This window comes from Odocoileus virginianus, chromosome 10, assembly GCF_023699985.2.
Source record: "Odocoileus virginianus isolate 20LAN1187 ecotype Illinois chromosome 10, Ovbor_1.2, whole genome shotgun sequence".
NCBI classification, from domain to species: Eukaryota; Metazoa; Chordata; class Mammalia; order Artiodactyla; family Cervidae; genus Odocoileus; species Odocoileus virginianus.
Window position 1 is genome coordinate 31,355,239 of NC_069683.1, and position 19,856 is coordinate 31,375,094.

A 19,856-nucleotide genomic window follows, 5' to 3' on the forward strand; every position below is an offset into this window, starting at 1 on the left:
AGATGCTTTGATTATTTTGTTCCATGTTACAGTTTTTTAAAGCTAAAAGTTTTCCATTAATTTGATTCTCAAGCATTTGTGTGGGGAAGATCCTACAGTCCTCTTCCTGTGTGTCTTTTACTCTCATACGACTACCACACTCACATCTCTGACACCAAACATGTTGGGGTTTTTCTTATGTATTTCACAGGCAATTCTGAGACCAGCTGACATCTTACAATTTAACTCACTTTGACACCGTCAACCTGATTAAGGACTCAGTCCCATGAGACTCCCCTGGCTTCAGATGCCAGGCACAAGTAGCAAGTGCCCAGATTATCCCACTTCTGTCCAACTTGGCTACAGGTCAGACGGTCCCATGACCTGCTCCTTGGATTCTGTTATTTGTGGGAACAGCTCACAGAACTCAGGGAAACATTTACTTGCTTTACCAGTCTATTAAAAGATGTGATAAAGAATACAGATGAACAGAGATCCATTGGGTGAAGTCTGGGAGGGTCCTGAGCACAGCAGCTTCTGACTCCATGGAGTTGGGGGGTGTGTCACCTTCCTGATATATGGGTGTCTTCACCAACCTGGAAGATCTTTGGAACCAATACTTTAAATAGTTTATGGGGGCTTTCTAATGTAGGCATGGTCCATTATCAGCTTCATTTCCAGCCTCTCCCATATCTGGAGAGTGGGTGGGGGGTGGTACTGAAACTTTTGAGTTTCTAATCATGGCTTGGTCTTTTTGGTGACCGGTTCCCACCCAGAAGCCATCACGGAACCTGCCCACAGTTGACTCACTCCGACAGAAGGTGCTCCCGCGCTCCTAGCGCTCTTATCACTTAGGGATTTACAAGGGTTTTGGGAGCCCTGTGTCATGAGCAGGGATGAGGACCGCAAGTGCAATATATTTCTAATTTTCACTGTGATTTTTACTTGGAACCATGGTTATTTGGAAGTATATTTCTTAGTTTCTAAACATATAGACCTGCCTCTTGAGAAACCTATATGCAGGTCAGGAAGCAACAGTTAGAACTGGACATGGAACAACAGACTGGTTCCAAATAGGAAAGGGAGTATGTTAAGGCTGTATGTTGTCACCCTGCTTATTTAACTTATATGCAGAGAACATCATGAGAAACGCTAGGCTGGAAGAAGCACAAGCTGGAATCAGGGTTGCTGAGAGAAATATCAATAACCTCAGATATGCAGATGACACCACCCTTATGGCAAAAACTGAAGAGGAACTAAAAAGCCTCTTGATGAAAGTGAAAGAGGAGAGTGAAAAAGTTGGCTTAAAGCTCAACATTCAGAAAACTAAGATCATGGCATCTGGTCCCATCACTTCATGGGAAATAGATGGGAAAACAGTGGAAACAGTGTCAGACTTTATTTTGGGGGGGCTCCAAAATCACTGCAGATGGTGATTGCAGCCATGAAATTAAAAGATGCTTACTCCTTGGAAGGAAAGTTATGGCCAACCTAGATAGCATATTAAAAAGCAGACACATTACTTTGCCAACAAAGATCCGTCTAGTCAAGGCTATGGTTTTTCCAGTGGTCATGTATGGATGTGAGAGTTGGACTGTGAAGAAAGCTGAGCACTGAAGAATTGATGCTTTTGAACTGTGGTGTTGGAGAAGACTCTTGAGAGTCCCTTGGACTGCAAGGAGATCCAACCAGTCCATCTTAAAGGAGATCACTCCTGGGTGTTCACTGGAAGGACTGATGCTGAAGCTGAAACTCCAATACTTTGGCCACCTCATGTGAAGAGTTGACTCATTGGAAAAGACCCTGATGCTGGGAGGGATTGGGAGCAGGAGGAGAAGGGGATGACAGAGGATGAGATGGCTGGATGGCATCACCAACTTGATGGGCATGAGTTTGAGTAAACTCCGGGAGTTGGTGATGGACAGGGAGGCCTGGCGTGCTGCGATTCATGGGGTCGCAAAGAGTTGGACATGACTGAGTGACTGAACTGAACTGAACTGAAACATATAGAAACACTCTATCTTTTTATTATAGAGTTCTAGCTTAATTCCATTATTATCAGCCCTTATCCTATCTCTCTGCCAATCCCTGCTGTTAACCTAACCTCCTTCCAGTATGTCTCCTGTGTCATCAGCTGTTGATCTCTGGGTGAGAATGTGTGATGGTTAGGTACACAAGCAATGGACCACAACCACTTCTCCCCTTTTCAGTACAGGAAAATATGTGTGAAAAGGCAAGCTGAGAGGAGGGCACTATGTACGTATAGTAAAGGATTGACTCAATAAGCTTGGGGTACCTAAATCCTACACATTCTACAGAAGGGACTAGACCTTGACTAAAACAGTGGGTTGCCGTGTCCTCCTCCAGGGATTCCCAACCCAGGGATTGAACCCAGGTCTCCTACATTGCAGACGGATTTTTTACCATCTGAGCCACCAGGGAAGCCCATAATTTATGATGGTTACTTGTTTTTGTTCATTTAGGGCTCTAGGCTACACTGATCCCCCTCTGATGAAGGGAGTAAAGACTGACCTGCTAAGATTAGTCATGTGGGTACTCCTTAGCACCCGCAGTAAGAACACTGGGCATCAAGGTTTAGGTGAGCTTTCCTCGTTGATAATTTGTATTTTTGTCACACATCACTGTGGGGAGTACCAAGTACTATATGTGTGACTCCATTGGAAAAGGCAACTGGGAACTAATGCCTGGTTTCTCTTGGACTCCACCCTATGTAATTTTTTTTTCTTTGCTGATTTAAATCTGTGTCCTTTTATTGTAATAAACCATATGAACATGACTTAGCAACTAAACTACCACTACCACCATGAGTATAACAGCCTTTCTGGGTCTTTCTAATGAATCATCAGACCTGAGGGGGTCTTGTGGACCCCCAGTATGTGTGTGTGTGTGTGCAAAGTCACTACAGTGGTGTCCAACTCTTTGTGACCCTATGGGCTGTAGCCCACCAGGATCTTCTGTCCGTGGGATTCTCCAGTCAGGAATTCTGGAGTGGGTTGCCATGCCCTCCTCCGGAGGGGAACTTCCTAACCCAGGGGGGATCAAACCTGTGTCTTTTATGTCTCCTCCATTGGCTTACTTGGCAGATCACTTCAGTCATGTCCGACTCCTTGTGACCCCATGAACTGTAGCCTTTCAGTCTCCTCTGTTCAAGGGATTCTCCAGGCAAGAATGAGGTGGGTTCTTTACCTCTAGCTCCACCTGGGAAACCCAGTACGGTGGTGTTTAAAATTATTGAGACTGGGATAGCAAAACTCTGTTGATAATGATTCCCTGCCTAACTTGTATAACCTACTGTGAAACCAAATTCATTAACTTTGTCAATGTTGATATCATGCAAGTAGTATTAAAGAATAATTATTTAAAATATCCAGTTATATATATATATATATATATATATATATATATATCAGATGAAAATATGAGATTGTCCCCACTTCTTCATGAGGATCTTCACAAAATGACAAGCAGTAAAAGATTTTTGCTTTGACCCTTCAGTTATAAATACAGACAATTAAGGATGTCCTAGAATATGAGGAAAACCAACATCATGAAAGAGAAGGTCCAAGGTAAACAAACAGATCAACTGATCACTGGAGAAAAAGAGATTAAAGCAAGAGAAAAAAAGTTCCAATTAATATCAATCACTGAGGACCAAGCAAAATCAGTGAAAACAAGATATCTAAAGGGGAGATTACAGAAGATACAAGTACAGAGTAAAAGTACAGAGAGACAATCTTAAAACCTTCTTGAGGGGGAAAAAAAATATACAAAAGAATGGCATCAAACACCCTAGCTAGAACATGAAGTACTAGAAGGTATTGTGACAAAGTAGAAGATTGTAAGATAAAATAATTTTAACCTAAATTCTGTGCCTAGCTAACTTTAAGAATTAGAGCACAATAAAGATTACTTTAACTACCTGTGAACCCTCACTGGAAAAAAAGTACTCAAGAACATACACAAGCAAAATGTATCTTAAAATGAGAGATGATAATGGGTTTTATGAAACTGCAGTGAGCATTGAAATAAATATTTTAACCATAGTTTAAATGTTTGCTAATACTCTGACTGTAAAACAATGGAATGGGAATAAACCATATTTTGAAAGACAATATTATAATAAATTCCAAGAGGAAGAAGATTTGGATACAAAATTAATAAACTTGACTTAATAAAAATATAGAAATAAGTCCCTGAGAATAGAGGATAGGCATTATTTTTAGATACATTTGAGCACAAATGCATGGGATAGGATAGAATAATTTTTAAATGATTGAAACCATCAAGGTTTCTGAACTCAAGACAGTACAACTAGAAGAGAGAAGTATAGTCCTCTGTAAAATCTGTCTTTTCAGAATTTTTAAATTTCCATTAATTTATGTACAGCAAAATTAATCAATTTTAAGTGTGCAAGTTTGTCACATATATATAGTCATATAACTACTACCATTCAGTTCAAAATAATTTTTAATTTCTCATGACTTTTTTCTTTGACCTGTAGATAATTTAGAAAAGTATTGTTTAATTTTCAAATATATAGAGATTTTTCTAGATATCTATGGTTGAATTCTACTTTAATTTTATTGTTGTTGAAGAACATACTTTGTGTGATTTCATTCATTTTGAATTTAATGAGAATTTTTTAATGACCCAGAATATGATTCATCTTGCTGAATGTATATATTTGAAAAGAATGGGCATTTTGATCATTTGATGAGTATTAATAGGTAGAGTGAAAGTGAAGTGAAGTCGCTCAGTCGTGTCCGACTCTTTGCGACCCCATGGACTGTAGCCTACCAGGCTCCTCCCTCCATGGGATTCTCCAGGCAAGAATACTGGAGTGGGTTGCCATTTCCTTCTCCAGTTAATAGGTAAAGTAAGTATCAATTAATAGATAAAGTAAGTATCAATTATGTCAGGTTAGTCGATAATATTGTTCAGTCTTTTATATCCTTAACTTCTTTTTTGCTTGCTTGTTCAATGAATTACTAGTAGAGTAGTGCTGGAATCTCTAACTCTACTTGTGTGTTTGCCTATTTGTCCTCTTAATTCCATCTCATTTGTTTAATATACTTTGAAGTTCTGTTATTAGAAGCATATGCATTTAAGATTATGTTGTCTTGATGATTTTAGCCTTTGTCAATGAAGTATCACCTTTCTCCCTGGTAATATTCCTTGGCCTGGAATCTTGATATTAATATAACCACTCTAGCTTTCTTTAGATTACTGTTTGCATAGCCTAATTGTTTTCATCCTTTAAACCTATCTTTGTCTTGTTATTTTAAGTGGGTTTCCTGTAGACAGTGTATATAGTTGGGTCTTGCTTTACAGTCCTATTAGAACATTTATATCCTTTTAATTGAAGTTATCAGGTATATACATTTAATGTAGTTATCAACATGGTAGTGTTTAAATCTGTCTTTTCTGTTTGTTCCACCTGTATTTTCATTCCTTTTTTCTGTGCCTTTTTTTGAATTGAGCATTTAGAAGTGTGTTATTTAGTTTTCAAATATTTAGAGATTTCCCAGATATCTTTTTTTTGTTATTGATTTCTAATTCATTTCCATTGCAGCCAGAGAATATACTCCGAATCTTCTCAAATTTAATTGAGACATGTTTTATGGGCTGTAATATGATCTTTCTTGTTCAGTGTTTTGGGTCCACCTGAAAAGATACGTGTTCTATTGCTGTTTGGTGTTTCTTTAATGCCACTCATTAGGCCAAGTTAGTTGATAGTGCTGTTCAGGTATTCAAATCTCTGACTGCAACTTGTTTATCCTCACAGTTCTATAAGTTTTTGCTTCAGATGATGAAATGACCCTCTTTTTCCTGGCAATATTCATTGCTCTTACATATACTTTGTCTGATATTAACTTAACCACTCCAGATTTCTTTTTATTAGTTTAAGTGTGGCATATAGTTTTTTATTCTTTTCTTTTAATGTACATATACCTGTATATTTAAGTTAAATTTCTTGTAGAGAGCATAATATTGGGTCTTGCTGTTTACTAAATTAGATAATCTTTGCTTTTTATTTGGATGCTTAGATCTTTTACATTTATGTGATTATTGAAATTATTTTGTTTAAATTTACTATCTTACTATGTGTTTTCCATTTCTATCATTTATATCTCTTCCAGTCTTATTCCCTTTTCCTTTTTTTCTGCCGTCTTTTGGATTAACTTGATATTTTCAAAGCATGTATCTTAAGCCTTTTGTTGGCTTATTAACTAATTTATAGTTAATAAATTATGTTATTTTAGTCATTTCCTCTGGGTTTATGGTATATGTTTTAATATACAGAGTCTAACTTAAAGTGATAGTATACTACTTATCTTCAGTACAAGAATCTTACAGCAATGCTAGTTTCATATCTTTCCAGTGAATAACCCCAATAAAATTAAAATTTCTCTTTCTCAACATTCATTTTTTTAGTCCCAGAGAAGACTAAATCTCCCTGTGTGGGTAATATACTCATCCCTGAACAGAAGACAATGGACAGGGGCATGAATACTTTGGTCTGAATTCCTGCAGCAGCCCTTCTAGAATTTTATGGAATTGGGAAGGATTTCACCAGAAGAACCCAAGGATAGAAATGCAAAAGTGCGCTAGCTAGACAAAGACTAGAACTATCACAGACCACTACAGGTAAACATCACAGAAAGAGTTTACAGGTTCGCAGGTATAGAATTCACACACATTTGCTATTAGTTCCCTATATATCTTGCCAACAATACTGACCTTGGCCACACAAAGCAAAAGCAAATGAAGCATTTCTTTGTATGACATTTTCCTTCCCCATGGACCGCTCCAGGGCATTTAGCCACCAGTGACACCTCTGCATATCTGATTTCTGTCAAGCTGGAATAGAAGCCAAACACTCCATACTCTTTTGTATTTGACTTTTATCAGCATCCTGGAAAATTTTTTACTAACAATATGAATACTTCCGTGTAAGGCAGTGTTTCTCAACCTTGGCACTACTGACATTTTGGACCAAATAATTCATTGTAGTGAGGGGCTCCCCTGTGCATTGTGGGATGTTTAGCAGCATCCCTGGACTCTTCCTCCTAGATGTCAGTAACACCTGCCTCCTCAGTTGTAACAGTTACAAATTTATCCAGGTAACACCAAATGTGCCCAGAGGGAGAAAAATTGCTTCTGGTTGAGAACCACTGATTTAAAGGGAATGTTTATACACATCAGGAGCCATAGATTCTTAATCCCGAATCAGTATGGGCTGATGAGGAGAAAGCAGAGTTAGCATTAGGTTCCATCAACTCCTGTTCCATAGCCCACAAACTAGTCACTTCTCAAGGGACCACATCTGTTGTTCACCACAGCAAAAACAGCTTCCAGCACCTGGAAGAGAGCAATGCTCAACAACCACAACAGATGTTAAGAGAGTAAGCAGATGGATGGATGAATGAATGAAGGATGAAAAGAAAAATGTGCGTGATTATTCAGTGTTACTCTGGGGAAAGGAGTAACTTAGGTGGAATGTATGTAAGAAAAGGAGATATTTTACTATTATACTTTAAAACATTTGTACTTGAATTTTATCACTCTTACTTTCATAGTTTCGATAATTTTAAATGATTTATTTTTAAAGCACTCGGAAATCAAACCAAGCCTTTTCTCCCTAATAAATCTTTAATTTGCCTAGGTTTTTCTTTTAACTACAAAAGTGGACTTTAGCCCTAGTTCATATTCTGAATATATAACCAAATCTGAAGCATTTTTTTTTTCTTTTAACTCATGAGTAAACAGCAGTATAATGTAAATATTTGTGAATGAAAGAGGTTTATGTTGGAGGAAAATGTACTTAGCACAAAAGTAACTTAACACAGTACATTCAGTTGTGTGCCTTGGCCTTGAGGGTGGGGACTGGAGTAGATGTATCGTCACATCTCCAGCCCTACAGAGCTTGTGCAGTGGGGGCCCTCAGAAATCGTATGCTGAAAAAATGATGATAGAGCTTCATATGCATGGCTTTGGTTGCTCCTGTTTTACTTTGTTCAGACCAAGATTATTACGGCAGGATGAGAGGAGAGGGGGCTTGAGCCCTCTGAGAAGAACAGCTATCTGAGCCTTTCTGCTTAAGGCAGACAGAAGAGGTCCAAGGGCAAGGGAATAGGCCAGGGAGTGTAAAGAGAAAAAGGCAATTTGTGGGGACAGCTGTTGCTCCTCTTTTCCTCTGCTACTAGCCAGAAACTGGATCAAATCCTTCAATGTCAGCAGACCCTCCTCCTGCAGTCAAAACCCCAGCAACACAAAACTGTCTAGCCCCAGTCCATGTGACACCCCACTCCTGCAGAAGTGTCATCTCTTCCCTCACCTCCACCCCAGAGGGAAAGCCCAACTACCTAGGTCTCTTGATATCAGGGCTCCAGGAGCCAGAAGAGCCTGGCGTGCTTTCGAGAGGAGGTCATTTGTTTACATGAAGCAGGCAGAGCTCAGGGATACAGAGCAATCCATCTGCCCTTAGCGTCCAGACAGACTCCCTTCACCTCAATCTCCTGCAGAAGCGGTCAAGGAGGGAGGTTGGGAGAGGTGACCTTCCAGAGCTGAATCTGTGCTGCTAAAAATAGAAGCATCCTTAGAGAATCAAGGAGGGGAGGAGAGGCTATGGATGTTGAGGGCAAAAGCTGGACACCCCAGAGCATTATCATTATGAAGCTATGTTAATTAGACCCAGACACCCAGCTTGATAACCTCAGGTATCACAGAAATTGAAACTAAAAAAACTGGCTCCCCACCCCCCCACACACACCCATTTCTGGTTGGATTTTCCCTGGGCTAAAAAGGAAAAAGAGAATGGTGTCTTCTGACCTATTCGATTGGCTACACACTGCCCGAGGAGATGTTTTCCCCAGCAGAGAAAAGTGGGGCTTCTTAGAGACATACCAAGGAGAAGCAAAAGCTTCAGCAGAGTGGGAGCCCAGTGGTCAGCAATCGGGGGCTGTGGGACCTGGATCCCCTCGTGTGTCCGCCTGCCTGGAGAGACTGCGCAGGGCTGGGCAGGTGTCTGAGTGTGTCGAGGGCTGTGGATGTGTGGGCTCAGGGCTGCTGCTCTGCAGAGTGTTTGCAGGCCTCAGTGGAGCCACATCCTGCTCTGCACAGGTTGTGTGTGACCAGGTTATGTGCAGGGTTCTGTGGGTAGAGGAGGGTGTGTGTGCACGCATGCATGTGTCGGAATGGAGAGTGTTTGCAGGAGTGCATGGAAGTATTGCAGCAAACTCGGTGGGGGCCATGTAGGGGAAAGTGAGAGACTGTCGGGGAGGGATGCATATGGATGGTGACTATTTGTGTGCCTGTATGAGGTTTGTGGGAAAAACTGCGGGCGAAGCTATGTAGGAAACCCTGGATGAGGAGTCTCCAAGGGGCTGTATGGAGACCCATTTGAAAGAGTGCATGAGACTGCGAGGGGTGTGTACAGAGCATGTGTGGGCTGCCTGTGAGGCAGGCAGCACTGCTGGGTACTCTGTGTAGCTTTGTCCTGGGGGCTGTGTGGACTATGGTGGGGATATGAGTGAAGTCGCATGGGCGTCTCCATGGGAATAGTTAGCCTGTGGGGGCTTCTGTTCTCTGCAGGGCTGCAGGTAATGAGACAGAAGGGACAGAACCCAGACGGTCTGCAGTTCTGCCATCTAAAGATGAGTGTGTTTCCTTAGGGAGGGGGCTCCGGAAGTAGGAACATTTGTTCTTGTGATTGATGATGTGAAGGGAAAAGACATGAGGGATTTGGGAGATGAGCAGAAGGACCAGTGCAGCCCCTTGCAGTGCTGCCCTGCCCCTGCTTCTGTGTGCACCAGGCTAAAGACACTTTCTTTATTATGATTATTATTTTATGTTTAAAATTTATTTATTTTTTAATTGAAGGATAATTGCTTCACAGAATTTTGTTGGTTTCTGCCAAATGAAGATACTTCTAGTGCTTCAGTTTTTGCTTTCTCAACAGGACAACGTGGATCTTGGAGAACTGATGTTTTCCCTCTGCTATCTTCCCACGGCTGGCAGGCTGACCATTACCATTATAAAAGCAAGGAATTTAAAGGCAATGGACATAACAGGAGCATCAGGTGGGACAATCTCAAATTCAGATTTCCTCCTACAGTTCTTATATAGCACCTCATGAAGCTTCCAGTAGAGTAATAAAGGCACATGGACTTCGGAACCAAACTGCCTAGGTTTAAACCTAGTCCTAGACCTGATAGCTGTGTGATGCTGGCAAGTCAGTCTCTCTGGGTTTTAGATCCCCATCTGTAAAAATGAGGATAGTAATAGTGCCTGGTTCTTTGGGTTGTTACAGGATTATGATGCCTAAGGATGCTGCGTGGCACACAGTAAATGCTCCTTGGTGTTAGCTCTCATTATTACTACTAGTATTCCCTTAGGTCTTCTCCTCCACGTGACTGTGGACTGGACCCATAGTTTGCACATACTGATATATCTAATTGGGTCATTCCTCAGATACAAGCAATTGTCACCTCAGGCTTTTAGAAGATTGATATCCTATATCCTTCTATGAAAGGTCCATCAGTGAACTATGCAGTTTGGTTTTTCCATTGAATTAAGCATGTATCCTTAAATTTTAAATCCTCACAGAGGGACTTCCCTGGTGGTCCAATGGTTAAGATTCCACGCTTCCAATGCAGGAGCATTAGTTAGATTCCTGGTGGAGGAACTAAGATCCCATGCTGCTTGGCATGGCCAAAAAAATAAAAAAACAAAACAAACAAAATCCTAACAGAAGGTATCCTGAAATGGAATTCCTTTCTATAAGTTTACAAGCCACCTCTGCAGGGGTTCCCAAAATGTGGTCACAAAATGCCCAGTCCACTGGCTTTTGGTCACTGAGATCAAAAGATGCAATATATTTTGCCTCCCGGATACCAGTGTTTTATTCAAGCAGAAAAAAAAGAGATGTGACCCCTTCTGGCCCTCTAAGTCCTCCTGGACAGTGTATGAGTGTCAGGGCCACCCATGGTTATGCAGGTGAAGCAAGGAGAAGGCCCCACGGAGCAGGAAAATAGTGAGGTGAAGCCAGGAATGTCCCACCAGGTGCAGAGACCAGCCTCGTCCCCTGTCACCCATTCGCAGCATGGCCCCACAAGCAAGCCTGCATCCTTTCTCTCTCCGACCTGCTGAATTGCTTCCCCCTTCACAACTCGACTGCAGGCAGCTCAAGAGCTTGAAGCCCCTGCACTGAAGGACATCCACCCGCACCCCAACTTCTCACTATGTCTAGCTGTTTAGCTTCTCCCTTTCCTAAAGGCCTGTGTCTTAGGAAAAGACTCCGTGGGGTGGCTCCGAGTCAGAGCGTGCCACCTATTCCCCCGTGCCTTGAAAATGGCTTGCATTTCCCTTCCTGTGGCAGCCTGGCAAGTCTGAATCCTAGCTGGAACATTTCTAAATTGATAACAAATGTTTTCACACTATTTTTAAATTCCACACATTTTGAGGAGAGTGTGTCCTGTGCTTTTTCCTGAATGAATGACTTAAGTACCCCAACTTCAGTTGTTGCCCAGACATCGTATAAATTAATATCCTTAGACTCCAGTCCGCAGGCAGGTGAAGGGCTTCTGCACCCTGTGGGCCTTGAAACTCCACCATGATGAAACTGCTGGCCTAAATCTACGTGTCTCCTCATAGTACCCCTGCTTCTCATGGTCTGTGCAGATCCCTACGTGAAAGTCTCACTGATGTGTGATGGCAGACGACTGAAAAAGAGGAAAACATCCACCAAGAGGAGCACTCTGAATCCTGTTTACAATGAAGCCATAGTCTTTGACGTCCCTCCTGAGAACATTGACCAAATCCACCTGTCCATAGCAGTCATGGACTATGACCGGTGAGATGCCTGGAGCTGTGTCCCATTGCAAACCCACTGTGCCCAGGACCAGGGGAGGGGGTGGCAGCCGTGGATTCCTAGCTGGTGTCCTAGTGCCGCCACTAAGCAGCGCCCTGAGAGCTGACGGACAAGGAGTCAAGCCTCTAAGCACTCCTAGTTCTCATGTCTCTCCCCCCTCCGTCCTCCTGTCTCTTCCTCGCTTCCCCTCTCCATCCCTGTACACCCCTTAGAATCTCAGCTTGGAGAACTGTGGGCCCCACAGATCTTAATCTTCCCTCAGGCAGTCCTACCTGGCCTTTATCAGAAAGATTCCACTCAAAACAGCAGCATGATTACTTGAGCCAGACCATCAACATTCTAAATACACAGCTTCATTCTTTTTTTTTTTTCTCTTCTCCCAATATGTTTAATAAAGATCATTTCTATCCACTTAAGTCTGAAAGCAAACACAGAAATGTTCTCTTGAAATTGCTAGAATCAGTATGGATGACGGGGTACATTAAAATGTATAAGATGCTCAACTTTAATTAATACTGCACAGAAGAGATATTTATAACCTGCATTGTAGCCAATTGTGTATTTAAAAGACTGATTTGAAAAACAGTTATTTTAATATGCAAAGGAAGTACCAACAGGGAATTATACATGTTAAACCAGTCATTAGACTAAAATGCAAAGTCTTTTTTTAATTGGAAACCTCCCACGTGGTCTGGGCACAATTATTTAAAAAAAAAAAATTATTCTGACTTCTAATGTCTTACAATATCATTTGCAGCTAAAAATTTTCCCACAGACCCTGAAATGTCAGCCCAGCAGCCTCAGTGCCCTGAACACTCTTTCCAGCAGATTTCTGGGTGAAACATAATCGTCTTGCAACCCAGGGAGCACATCCATTGGCTCGGCTGCACATGGGTGTGACAGCACACGCTGGGCTGTAGACCTCATCCTGTCCCTCTGGATGACACACAACACCGATAGTGTCAGGCCACAGGAGGGAACATGGCCCACCAGCCATGGAAGGCTGGGCCAGTATTTTTCAAGCTATTGCCAAGTTTCCCACATCGACAAATCTGATTATGTGAGCTCTGCTTCAATTTAATTCTCAATAAACTCATGAATCTGGCCTGGAAAAATCCATGGCAAAATTCATGGGGCTTCTGCATGCAACTGATTTTAATGAGCATAGAATCCAATATTCTTCACACTACTTTTCCACCCTTGCCTCCCCCTTGCACTGTCCATAGGAGAAAAATCCCTCATCTTTGCAGGAAGGAAAGAGAAAGAGCCTGTGAATTTGGATCCCAGAGAATTAAAGGATGAGCCATGTAATTCTGGATGCGTGCAAAGGACTTATAACCAAAAACTGGAAGGAAAAAAAAAAAACTATCCAAGGCAGAGACCTATCCGAGGATGTTTCAGAAATACTAGCTAGGTATTAAAGGATCTCAGAGTTTTTCTACAGTAGGGGACTGAAGTTGGGTCAGAGAAGCAAAGATGGGCTTGGAAGGAAGGAGAGAAGAGCATGAAAAGGCAACATGTTTTATAAAGAGAGGTCTTGCAAGAGGTAGGAGCCACCTCCATTCTGCCCTTGTCAGTTCAATGCTACAGCTGCCAGACTCAGAGCTCTTCCATGGCCCATTCTTGATTCCCGTTTGTGGAAATTAAACAGCCATCAGTGCAAGAAACTCTTTTCAGTGCCCCCATTTTTCATCACATAGATCTGAAGGCCTGAAGTCAGCCTTGTTCCAGAACCAGTGGCGGCATCCTTTGTGTGTGTCAGGGAGTTTTTCCAACTCAGGGCTCTCGGGAACAAGCTAAGTCCTGCCAGTGTTAAGACGGCCCAGGTGTGTGAGGGCCAGACTCTGGGCTTCCTCTCTGTGCCTCCCCAGTGCCATATTGGTCCCCAAGTCCTAGTGGCTGTTAAGGTTGATCTGTGCTTTTGCATTCAGGAGTGAAAAGAACCAACCCTTTCCTAATTCCTCTATGTTTATTTGAGTAGTTGCTGTTCTTACATAACAAAATTTTAGGGAAAAAATAACTATTGTGGACCATTTCACAGTGTAGGTCACAATGAGATCATCGGCGTGTGTCAAGTAGGCAACGAAGCTGAGAGGCTGGGCAGAGACCACTGGAGTGAAATGTTGTCATATCCACGCAAGCCCATCGCACACTGGCATTCCCTGGTGGAGGTAAGACCCTGCTCCCATGTGCACCCCTTTGCAGAAGGATAAATGCTTTACAGTTGAAATGCAGGAGCCACAAAAAATGTGAGTGTACCGGGTTCTGTGGTCATCGATGGGTTTCCCTGGTTGTACTTCCTGGGACTGTTCCCTGGGAATTGGATTCAGTCTGCTCCCTGCCAGTCTGCTAGGTTTTGAACATTGACCAGGGATCATCCTTCACTTTGAATGTTTTCAAAAAAAGATCTAGATTCTCTTATTTTATGTCATGGCTTTGGATTGACATTTGGAGGGCATCTGCAAGATCTGGGTAAGTGTGGAGTGTCAGGCCATCATAGAGTGACTTATAGCTGGCATCAGAAAGAACTGGAGACTGGTGGAGATGAAGCGTGGATTTTAGGACTAGCTCTACCATAAACCTGTGATTCTGGGTTAGTATCAATTGTATATGATGAAAAAAAAAACAGCCAAATTAACAAACCACAAAATAGCAAGTGAAATGAAAATTTATTTCTCTCTCACATAATAAAGGTTCAGAGGAAGGCTATCTAGGCTGTTATAGTGGCTCTGTGATTAACAGAAATCAAATCAAATCTATCCTTCTGCCTCCCTGTCCCGATGTGGGGTTTTTTTGTTTGTTTGTTTGTTTGTTTTGCTTTTTGTGTTTTTTTGAGGTTACCTCCTTGAACATGGCAGCTAAGCTCCAACCATCACATATCTTCTGGTCATAGAAAGATGAAGACACAAGCCAAAAGCACATACCTTCCTTTTTAAAGTATTTTCCTTGATGTCTTATGCAGCACTGCTCCTTCTATTTTTTTTTTTTCATTTATTTTTATTAGTTGGAGGCTAATTATTTTACAGTATTGTAGTGGTTTTTGTCATACATTGACATGAATTAGCCATGGATTTACATATATTCCCCATCCCGATCCCCCCTCCCACCTTGCTCCTTCTATTTAATTTAGTCACAGAACTTGGTCATAAGGTTATGTCTGGTTTCAATGGAGGGTAGGAAGTGTATTCTTTTTGTTGGTGGCAGTGTGTACAACTGAAAAAGCAGAGTTCTGATTCTAGTTGCAAGGTAGAAGAAGAGTGGATACTTGCAGGCAGTGGACCATGGTTCTGCCTCCCACACTTATTCATTCACTTACTCCCCTATCCTTTCCTTCTCATTCTTCCCCCATTCATCCTTAACTCAGTGACACACCCTCTTTTTTTATTTACTAACTCTTTCAGGAATAAATTGCATTCACTGAGTGACATTTCTGTGGGTCAAATGCCATATTAGATAGAAAAAATATATAGATATGAGAAACCTTTCCTTTCCTCAAAGAGCTTGTATACTCTAAGAGAGAGGATGGCGTGTAAACTAACCACTGAAGTGCACCATCGTAAACATTATCATCCCCATCAGATACTGTGGGGCACAAAGGAAGGAGGTGTTTGTCATGCTTGGGTGAGCTTGTCCACAAAGTCTTAGTCCCTCCTGCTCTTGGGAAGTGAACTGAGCCCCTGGGAACAAGAATATGAGGGTGTGTGGGTTCCAGGCAGAGAACTCCCTCTTATTCTCCCAGGGCAGGCAGCTCTGTTCCGTGCAAAACCATCTTGAGAGGCCGAGATCAGAGCCTTGCTCGCTCAGTGTGGGTTTCACTGCCCTGGACAGTCAGGAGAGCCTAAGTAAGCATGCAGGGCAGCTGTGGAGAGGCAGGAAGTCCCCAGGGGATGAAGGGACAGTCTGTTGGAGATGGCACCGGAGGGGAAGTGCAGGACATGGTCTGAGGGCTGATTCTAAGGTTCAGGGCCTCCAGGTGGTATACTCCAGGAGGGCCTGGAGGCCCCCTAATTTTCAGGTCCCTGAGGACACCTCTGTCCTTGGGCCACAGAAACGAAGGCTCTTTCCTGGGTTCAAAATTAATCCCTGCGGGAGACCATAGAACCTGTGAACCACTTGAGAAGTAGCTAGGGGACTGGTGCTGACTCCAACGCACCTCACTTCCTCAGGTCCTGGTGGAATTCTCAAAGGAGTCCATCTGTGGGCTTATATAATTGCTGGAGCCTGTCACTAGCAGCGGCGGAGCACTTGTAATAGACATTTTGCACCCGACTTTCATTCTTATTTGTAATCTGGAGTGTTAAGAAGTGTCAGAGCTTCTGAACACAAGGATTGGGAAAGGAGTGAGGACCAGGGTGCGGCGTGGAGCTGAGACAGGAGCCCTGATTCTGTGCACAAGCCCCTCCCTGTCCGTGGCCTTGCCAGGGAGTGCCTGGGGGTGGCCCCCATGAGCCCCCAAGCATGGCACGTGCACCTCACATGAGGGAACATGTAGAAAGTGGGCCTCGGAGGCTCCGCTCACCGCCCAGGAGAAAGTGCTGTGTGACTGGCTGCCCAAGAGACGAGCCTTAAACCCTGAGCACTTGTCTTATTGCAAATCCGTGTTTGACAGTTATGTGAGAAAGAAGTGTTTTTAGGGTTAAACCACTGAAACCTGGGACTTGTTTGTTAACAGCAGCTAAAATTACTTCAGCGATTACAGTGGTCTTTTCTCAACCATTGCTGCAGAGCTAGGGAAATGGAATGTCCCTCATGTGAAAGGCAAATGGAGGGAGGCTTTCCCGGCCCTGTTGCTTCCTGTGTCTTTGAAGTACATGCCCGAGACTTTGAATCCATCCTAAGCAGGGAAGGAATATTTTCTCTTTTAAGAACAAACGTGTAATGAGCAGAACTGCGGCAGTGGAACTGGATGAGGTGAAAAGCGGTGTCAGAGGGGTGACCACGCTTTCCTGACAGCTGTCAGGATGGAGGAGGCTATGGGCAGAGCAGTTGGAAGTGCTCACTTTGGGCTTGGATGGACCTAGACTCAAATCCCTGTGCTACCTCTCAGTTGCGTGTGTCCGTCCCTTTCTGAATCTATTTTCTCCTCTGTTAAGTGGCCATAATAGTGCCTGTCCCACAAGGGTGGTTGTGAAGATTAAACAATCTAGTGTATGTGAAGCATCATGGCTGGCACCCAGTAAATGTTCAGTAAACTTCCCAGTTACCACCATTATTTATGTAGGTCCTATAATGCTGTGTGTTCTCTTTGGACTGGTGCACAAAGAAACATCATAATGTTTGTCATAGAGGGAAAAAAGTTTGGATATCCCTCACCCCCCACATGCTGGTGAGTGGTCACCTCAAACTGGGGGAAGGGGTCATTTGTGACTTGGCTGGATGTAGGTACAGGTATTTCAGTTCTATTCTTTCTCCTTTCTTCCTTGGCCTTAAAGATAAGTTACTGTTACACTAAGAACTGTTACATTTTCTACTTTAAAACAAAAATAGCAATTAAGTTGCTGTTCTCTCTCTGTGTACATAAGCATAAGTATAAAAATGAATGAGAGAGAGAGAGAAAAGAGAAGATACAGGGTAGTTAGGATTTAGTATGAAGGGAGGCTGGCCTGGCAGATGCTCTTTGCTGCTGGGGGCTGTGGGGCCAGATTAGGACTGAACCCTTGGACCTGCAGAGATCTGGCAGCCTGCCTGGGGCTGCATCCAACACACCCTGACTTTGTCAGAGCAGGTGGCAGATGGAGTCTTCAAAGCCAGTGAGTTCAAAAATCCGTTTCTCTCTCAGGAATTCTGGACGGCTTCACTGCACACTCAAAGGTCAGCCAGTGCCGCTTCACTCTCCTGTCTCCCCATGATGTCAGTGGCTCAGAAAGCTGTGTCAACTCCCTCCGAGCAGCTGCCTGGGCCCTGGGGACAGGAGCATCCCCTCCACAGGCCCTCAGGAGATGACAGAGCTCTCAGGGCTCCCCCCACAGCCCCCTCTTCTGTATATCCAAGAGAAGATGGTGCTGAGCACCTTTCCCACCCCCACACGTGGAGCTGACCCCACCATGCGCTCCGGGGAGAGAGAGAGAAATAGCTCCAGGTTTCCATCGCTTCCTTGTGAAATGTTGTTTGACCTCTGGATTAAAAAGTAGTGAATTTCATTGATGGAAAGACCAGACCACAGACACCATTCGGTTAAAGCAGTTTTTACTTTTCTAAAAGGGATAGAATCCCATCAGAATGTACAGTGAAGGTCAGCAGTATTCCCCCTGATTGACAGAGATGCAAGATTCTAAATCCCAAAGCCCTGCTCAGGGGGCCTCAAGTGTGAGTAAGTCTTCCTCTCTCCAAACTCAGTCTTTTCCCTGTGTACCTGGTTAGTCTTGACACTCTGCAGGACCACCTCAAGAGCTGAAAGCCCCTACAACTCTCGGTTGTGCAGTTCCTAGCATAAGTAGTGGTGGGTGTGGCACCGTACACCCTGAGGTGAGCAGAGTTCTCATCTGCCCCCTTGAGGGTGTAAACTTTGAGCTGTGTGACTAAAGCAAATGTCATCACCCAGACTCAACTGGGAGTTACCGTTGCAGGCCCTTTACATCAACTCTAGATATTATCCATCAAGTGCCTGGCAGGCCTACCCAGAGTCTTCGAGGGCCACATATTCTCAAGATTGCCCAAGCTGGATTAAGTGTCCACTCCTGGTCCACTTTGCTAGAGGCCAAGTCATGGAAATGCGACCTGGTCCCACTCCAGTAGGAGTGTTGAAAGTAGACTTCCTGAGAAAGGTCCGCCCCTTCTCAGGGAAATGGACACAAGTGACCTCACCTGATTCCCAGAAGATTTTGAAGTGAGGAAGTCAAAGGCTTTAGCACTCTGGGCCAGCTGTTACTCGTAACAGATTTAGGAAAGAGGAGCGATGCCCCAGAAAGAGGAGGGGCTGACTGGAAGAAACCAAGCAGATCAGGTGCCATCACGGAGTCTGAATGTGTGTAGGCTCGGGTCCTGGTAAGGATCAGACCAGCAGAGAAGGAACCGGAGGCCAGAAAAAAGAAACCATGATGCTAGGCAGAGAGAGTGGGAAGGCCCAAGGGAAAGTTGCCGCGCTCTCTCTTTCCTCCCCAAGCCGCCGCCTGGAGAGGAAAGCACAAAGACCCTGGTGGTGGGGGACAGCGGTGTGCTTGCGTCTGACTGGCTTGTTGTCCTGCTTGTCTTTGGCCCTCAGATGCTGTTGTCACTACCTGTGCTGATGGAACCCCCTCAAGGCTGACCAGGCCCCACTGCACCTCTTGACTGCCCTGAGGTCTCCGAGGCCTGGCAGCACCTCATTTGATGCCAGGCTCAAGAGGTCTTCTGTGCAGCCCAAGTATAGGGTCGCTTTCCGCACCTGCTGGTTGCCCGCCCCACAACAGAAACATTGTTGGCCAATATTGTCATCTCCTTTTCATATCCTGGGAGCATTCAGGGATATGCAGGAGACTCAGGAGTTATGTGGCCATTTCTACCTTGTTCCTCTAGCTTCATGTTTGCTCAGGAGCCATAGCTGCCTTCAGCTTCCTCAACCCACCTGAAACTTGAGGCTTCAAGCTTCAGGGGTGAATCTGGACCTGACATCAAGTACCCCCCATCTCTCCTAACAAAGGCTGTCTGCTTCCTCTTTCTAACTAGTAAAACTTCCTTTATATCAGAGCGTCATTTCCTTTAATCTATAACTTATGTTCAGATCTCCAAGATTTCCTCTCAACATTGGGATTTCAATGTGTCTCTTTTCTCTTGACAAGGCCTGACTTTAGAGACTCCATTTCTGGAGGGATTGTCTGATCCTTGACCTCATGTTGTTTTTCCTCAGTTTGCAGGACATGTAGCATTGATTCCTTTGAATGTAACAGCACAGTTTACAGAGAATGGAAACACTGTCCCTGTTACATAGGCATGGAATTAGTATCTGAAGAATGAATGAGTGAATGAATGAGACATAGTGAAAGCAGTTGTGTTCCTTTAGTTCTAA

General features: G+C 43.6%; 1 protein-coding gene across 2 annotated transcripts in view; it reads left to right on the top strand.

Moving 5' to 3' along the window:
• The window catches only part of SYT9 (synaptotagmin 9), a 206,287-nt gene that overhangs the window by 138,948 nt on the left and 47,483 nt on the right, over positions 1–19,856 (top strand). Inside the window, exons 4-6 of one of the 2 annotated variants that reach the window (XM_070473342.1) lie at positions 9,962–10,082; positions 11,683–11,854; positions 13,919–14,012. In XM_070473342.1, the coding sequence (XP_070329443.1) occupies positions 9,962–10,082; positions 11,683–11,854; positions 13,919–13,928 (303 nt within the window). In that variant the 3' untranslated portion in view covers positions 13,929–14,012. Of the gene's footprint in view, positions 1–9,961; positions 10,083–11,682; positions 11,855–13,913; positions 14,044–19,856 lie in introns of those variants that run through there. The other variant, XM_070473341.1, reaches the window with a different exon arrangement.